Genomic DNA, 6,357 nt, shown 5'->3' with positions numbered 1-6,357 from the left:
TCCAGAGGGAAAAGATTTCTGAAATAGTAAAATGGGACCTTGTGGCTTTCTTTCTTGCCCTAAAGGACACAATTGTTCACATTAATTTGTTTGAGCAATGGATGGATAATGAAATTATTTTCACTCATGACTTGATTACGTGTCGCCTTGATAATTACAGATTTTAGAACACCTACAGTTCATTTGTTAAATGTGTGAATTTTATTTTACAGCTCTATGAAAAAGTTGCGCTTTTTCTGACCAATTTAGGTAAGTGAAACCCTTTTTCTTTCATGGTACAGTATTGTGGTCTGAAAAGTACCTTTTCAAAGATTCATTTTTGAAATGCTGCTGAAAATAAATACAGCATTCCCTTTATTTTGAGTTACACACAGCAATTTTATTGCCCTCAGCCGGACATTTTAAATATGCCTAATCATCGGGGGGTCTTTTCAATCAAAAGATTTAAAGCCTGTCACTAACTTGATCTATCATGAGCTAATGTAAAGTAGGTTTTCTTTTAATACACAAAATACATACTGTCCCCAAAGTACATGCGTAGAAAGTGCCCAGAATCAGTTAGAAAAGTGCCCGTTTGCTACTGCCTATAATTTTTATTTATTCACTAGTAACAATGTACCACGTTTCCATGGGATATAAAAAGCACGGCAGAGTAGTTGCTTTCAAGACTGCAGTCCTTCTACCGGGAATGTGGGCAGGCGAACCATCACTGACACATAAAAATAACATTCACCCGGACGAGTCATAAAAAAAAAAAGATGTCATTTTTTGAGGCCTGCTATGTACCAGATTCAGAGGTACACATGTGGCTTGTTTCCCTTAATGTCATTGAAATTTTCCAGCATCCCTTACCAAAAAGATAGAAAGAGGTAACTCTGCCTTGGTAGGCTGTACCCAGAGGCACCTTGATCCAGGCTGGCAAAGATGCCAGGGGAGATACGGCCCAGTCCAGCTGTGGTGGGGACACCTGGGAACCTGCCCAGCTGGCTGACAACCTGGGAGACCTTCCTTGTAGCCAAGAGTTCAGTAGCAGGAGTGAAATAAAGCTAAAACCCTTTGTTCTTTTCTTCCCTCCACAGCAGTGCAGCCTTGCTTCCGAAGCTGACATATCAACCATTTTCAATCAGATCTTCTTTCTCTCTCCCCTCCTTTCTCTGATAGGCTCCTAGGAAGCAGTTTGAGCTATAATTTCATGGAAAAGGAATGCATGGGTTGAAATGGTAATCGAGCAATTAGAAGCTCGGGGAGCCCTGACCAGTTTGGCTCAATGGATAGGGAGTCAGCCTGCAGACTGAAGGGTCCCAGGTTCAATTCCGGTCAAGGGCATGTACCTTGGTTGCAGGCACATCCCCAATTGGGGGTGTGCAGGAGGCAGCTGATCGGTGTTTCTTTCTCATTGATGTTTCTAACACTCTATCCCTTTCCCTTCTTCTGTAAAAAAATCAATAAAAATATATTTTAAAAAAAAGAAGCTCAGGGAATGTGGAAACAGAGAAAGTGTGGTTGCATTACATGTTTTCTTTGGTCTTGCTGGGGGTGAGGACGCAGGTCCTGGGGGAAGGATCTGTGCATTTGACATGAGCTGCCACGTTGGAGGTTTGGTCCGCACTTACAATATTCAAAGAGTGTTTGCTTTGTGGAAGTCAGGATATAAGGAGGTGAGGATTGGCACCTGAGTGAGGTCGGGAAATTATAAGACATAGATCAGCGGTTCTCAACCTGTGGGTCGCAACCCCTTTGGGGGTCGAACGACCCTTTCACAGGGGTCGCCTAAGACCATCGGAAAACACACATATAATTACATATTGTTTTTGTGATTAATCACTATGCTTTAATTATGTTCAATTTGTAATAATGAAAATACATCCTGTATATCAGATATTTACATTACGATTCATAACAGTAGCAAAATTACAGTTATGAAGTAGCAATGAAAATAATTTTATGGTTGGGGACCACCACAACACGGGGAACTGTATTAACACATTTCGTACCGCTCAGTTTTCTCGTGTTTCGTGCAGCATCTGTTAAGGACCGCTCACGAGTGTTCTCGTTTTTCACGCCCATGGAAAAAGGAGCGAATCTAGATACTTGTGTAAATTTTGTTTAGTCCCTCTTCATAGAGGAAAATGTTTTATGCAGTACCATAGGTTAAAAAAGTACTAGGAACTTAATTGTTTAATTGTTTGATTGTTTTTGTAAATAATGTTATAATTATTGAAAAACAACACCTAAAGTGCATTATGATGATTTAAATAACGTGCAGTTTGCCCAGAAATGTGCGGTCCCTGGCGTATGTCTTAGAGATTTCTATGCAGTATGCAATGTGTTAAAGGGTCGTGGCATTAGGAAGGTTGAGAACCACTGACATAGATGATGATATACAGTAAAAGCTGTAAAGATGAGGTCGTCTTGGTTAGTTGTCCGTGAGAGTGAAACACGAGGGCTGAGGATGACAGGTAGTCAGATGCTCTCAGCACTCAGATGGGGATCTGACGCCCTCTCCCCATGAGCATCTGGTATTTCTTCAGCAATAAAAGTCAAGGCCAAGGAACTATTAGGAACTGGGAGAGGACCTGGCGCCACTCAGGCCTTACCCATAGGCAGAGACTAAGAGCAAAAGGAAAGTCTTCTGCAGGGAGCCAAGCCTGGGAATGAGGCTCCTTCAGCCCCACTGTCTCTACTCCAGGCTCTCAGGTCCCTGTGTCCGTGGAACAAACTGGATATTCTACCCCTCAGCCAATTCAGTAGCCGCTTCCCACCAAACCCTTGTTGGGCTGGTCTGCAAGTTTGAGGATCCCATGGATGGGCCACTGAGGCCCCATCTATAGGCAAACTGGGCCTCCTTAGCCCGCCTCTGCTCCCACCCTGTGTGTATGGGGAAAAGGACGGGGGAGTGAAGCAGGCATCCGAGGCAGCCTTCAAACTCGGCTCCCTTTTTGTTCACAGAACAGCCTCGCACGGAGTCGGAGTGGGAGAACAGCTTCACCCTGAAAATGTTTCTTTTTCAGTTTGTCAATCTGAACAGCTCCACGTTTTACATCGCGTTCTTCCTCGGAAGGTAGGAATCAGATCTCCCCACACTTCTGGGCCGGGGACAGAAAGCTCAGGGGTCACCACTGGCTGCGGGGGCAACAGGGGAGCTCCTTTCGTGTGATCTGAACAGATGGGATGGGGATTGGGTTTTGGTCAGATGAATGCAGCAGCCTCGCCACAGTATTAAGTGCTTCAGAATGGAATCCTAGTCAAATCATTTGATTGAAAAAAAAACCAGCATTAGTGTTATTTCAAAAGATCAGAATGTGTTTCAGTCCACTTTGCTGCTTACACAGGCCTTGCCCACAGGCAGAGACCAGAGCACTTAATATTCAACAGAAAATGTCCAGAGTCACAGCCAGCAATGAGAACTGTGCCTGGCAGCAGACAGAAAGGTGAGAAGAGGCAGTTCCCCTGGAGAATTCCAGAAGCTCCGTAGAGTTTCCTTAATTCCCTCAGACCTGTCACTGCACCAGTAATTCAATGAGAACTGTGCCTGGCAGCAGACAGAAAGGCCAGAAGAGGCAGTTCCCCTGGAGAATTCGAGAAGCTCTGTAGAGTTTCCTCATTCCCTCAGACCTGTCACGGCACGAAGATTTGCAGGACACCCAGGTGCCTACTTGAGGCTGATAAACCGGTGGAGACTAGAAGAGGTCTGTATTCTCCCATCATTCCTTGTTTCCTGAAGGCCTGCATTAAACTGCATCAACAAAGGGCAACTTTGTGCAGATTAGAAACCAGATACCGTTTCTTCCTCTCCGTTGATTCTTGGATTTCTGTGTTTGCTTACCTCCCAGTGCCACCCCAGTGGATGCCTTATTGACCTCTGTATGCAGATGGGTATTATAATGGTGCTAAAGCAGACCTGGAATAATTTCATGGAGCTTGGCTACCCGTAAGTACCTTCATGTCTGTGCTTGAGAGGCAGCGTTGCTCATTATGGCTTTTCTAGGCATGGAAGTAAGATAAGCAGTGCAGACTCAGCAGCTCAGCCAGGGCCTGTCCTTGGAGCTAAGTGGTTATGCTCAAAGACATTCATGAAAATAACTAACATTGGCCATGGCTGGTGTGGCTCAATTGGTTGAGCATCATCCCGTGCACCAAAGGGTTGCTGGTTCAATTCCCAGTTAGGGCATATGCCCGGGTTGCAGGTTCGGTCGCCAGTGGGTGGCGGGCAGGAAGCAGCCAGTCAAGATTGTTCCGCTCTCACATCAATGTTTCCCTCTCCCTCTAAAATAATCAATTTTTAAAAAGTCTTTGCCATAACAAAAATAATAATGATACACACTGGCTCTTCTGGAAGACTTAGCACAAGTCCATGAGCAAAAGTGAATACTTTTTAAGAATATTGAGCCCCTCAATATGGGACACTTGCATGCACACTGCTTCCGGTGATGTCTCTGACGCTCTAGCGCCAGCATTACAAATCTCTGTAGCACGTTAACTAGATCTCTACTCGCCCATCCCTGAGATAAGTCAGGCACAGCAATTTTTATAACTACATTCAGGCTGTACAGAAAAGAAACTTGTGGGAAGGAGCAAAGTTTAGGGATTCAGAAAAAAAAAAAACCTGAGTATGACGAAGTCAGCATATCTTAATCAGGAAAAATATTATTACCTGGTGCTAATAGTTTATGTTGATGACAATGGGCAGGAACTCACATCACTTCTGCAAGGATAACCTTGAATTCTGCTGTGTTTGCTCAGCTCTGGTCAGTTACATTTTAAAGGGACATAAGTCAGCAACACTCCTATTTCTGCTTTAATTAGACACCTACTGATTTCTGTGTCAGCTCGGTGTCTCCATAGATGTCTTTAGGGGCCCACGGAGGACCACTTAACCCGAAAAATTAGCTGGAACTTGGTTCATTTTGAAAAGTGATCTCTTATCTTCCTACCAGAATCACTACTGGCATTTTCTCTTCTAGGTTTATCTTTAGAAAACTTATTCCAAGTGTTTCATGTTTTCTATAAAACATTTAAAAAAATAAAGCATAAAATCAAACCTTTAGAAGCATTATTTTAAAGTTTAAACCATAATTTATCAAAATGTCATGGATATCAAGAGACCTATTTTTATTGTTTAATAATGTAGACATAGAGCAAAACTGTGAAGTAGGCAGAGTTTGTCTTTGAGACCCAGCCTCTCACTTCCTTTATTTCACGTTTAGTTTTTGGCATGTCTACTCCCAGAAACCTTCAACCCTTTCCTTATCCCGAACAGCGCACAGACCTGCCCCCCGCCCCCCAGTTCCTCAGCCCTGTTCCATATAAGATGCGCTCCCAGGCACTGCTAAGGATTAATGTGCTGACCTACCCAGGGTGACGTGCATTTTATTGGGAGTCAGAGCCTCTGTCGAGCTCAAGTCCAAAGCAGGCCAGTCCGGCTGTGGAACTGCAAGCTTCCATGTGCCAGAGAGGAAGCATTCTGTGGGTTTGCAGATTTCCTAACCTCCTCTCCCCCGGCCCCCCGCCCCCGGCCACTGCCCAGGTTAGCACCCATATGATGAGACTGCTCATGGCTCTTAAATTAAGCCAGTGAGGCCACATCTTCCTCTTCTCACGTATCTGGGTGTTGCTTTATAGATAGGGGGTAGTTTATAGATGTTCTTGGTCCTTTTTCTAACCCTCATAGACAGCACTGATCTCATGACAGTTTCGTGAATGACTCAACTAAGTTCATCAATCATTCTGTTTACTCACGTGAATCACAGCCTCCCTTGTTATTTTCCAAGGCTTTCTTTCCTTAGCAGCCTGTCCTCAATTATTTTTTTTTTAAACTGTGAGTCTATATTCAAACGCTTCTATGTCTAACTTAAGTCCTACGAACAGTTACATGTTTTTTTAAAGACACTAACCTTGTTGTGCAGGTTAATTCAGAACTGGTGGACTAGAAGAAAAGTGCGACTAGAGCATGGGCCCGAAAGGAAAATAAGATTCCCACAATGGGAAAAGGACTACAATCTTCAGCCGATGAATGCCTACGGACTCTTTGATGAATACTTAGAAATGAGTATGGAAATATTCTACTTCATCCTTTATCCTAGTCCATAGAAATGCAAATTCTAGCTCTCTGGCTACACTCAACTAAGCATATGTCAGTTATTATCTAGGCCAGGGGTCGGAATGTCCGGCCCACAAAATTACTTGGTCTGGTCCTGCTAAGGCACCACAGGTGGGATTCGAAATTCAATAAATCTAGGAGCTTTTTTCATAGCAACATAAATTTATATTAAGTGAATTACAATAAGCGAATGTTGTTATAAATATCCAAATGGCCCTTGGCAGAAAAAAGGTTCCTCACCCCTGATCTAGACCATC

At 43.7% G+C, this 6,357-nt stretch overlaps 1 protein-coding gene across 3 annotated transcripts in view; it reads left to right on the top strand.

Annotated features, from left to right (window-relative positions):
• ANO4 (anoctamin 4) overlaps positions 1 to 6,357 on the top strand; it is a 241,271-nt gene that overhangs the window by 213,458 nt on the left and 21,456 nt on the right. For all 3 annotated transcript variants that reach the window (XM_015567602.1, XM_015567603.1, XM_006769374.2), the window contains 5 exons: positions 213 to 249; positions 2,950 to 3,061; positions 3,632 to 3,689; positions 3,834 to 3,931; positions 5,907 to 6,049. In XM_015567602.1, the coding sequence (XP_015423088.1) occupies positions 213 to 249; positions 2,950 to 3,061; positions 3,632 to 3,689; positions 3,834 to 3,931; positions 5,907 to 6,049 (448 nt within the window). The remainder of the gene's footprint in view (positions 1 to 212; positions 250 to 2,949; positions 3,062 to 3,631; positions 3,690 to 3,833; positions 3,932 to 5,906; positions 6,050 to 6,357) is intronic.

The sequence above is a fragment of the Myotis davidii genome, unplaced genomic scaffold (genome assembly GCF_000327345.1).
Source record: "Myotis davidii unplaced genomic scaffold, ASM32734v1 scaffold120, whole genome shotgun sequence".
In the NCBI taxonomy this organism is placed as follows: domain Eukaryota; kingdom Metazoa; phylum Chordata; class Mammalia; order Chiroptera; family Vespertilionidae; genus Myotis; species Myotis davidii.
The sequence above is the reverse complement of the archived record's forward strand: the minus strand, read 5'-3'. Positions and strand labels throughout refer to the sequence as shown.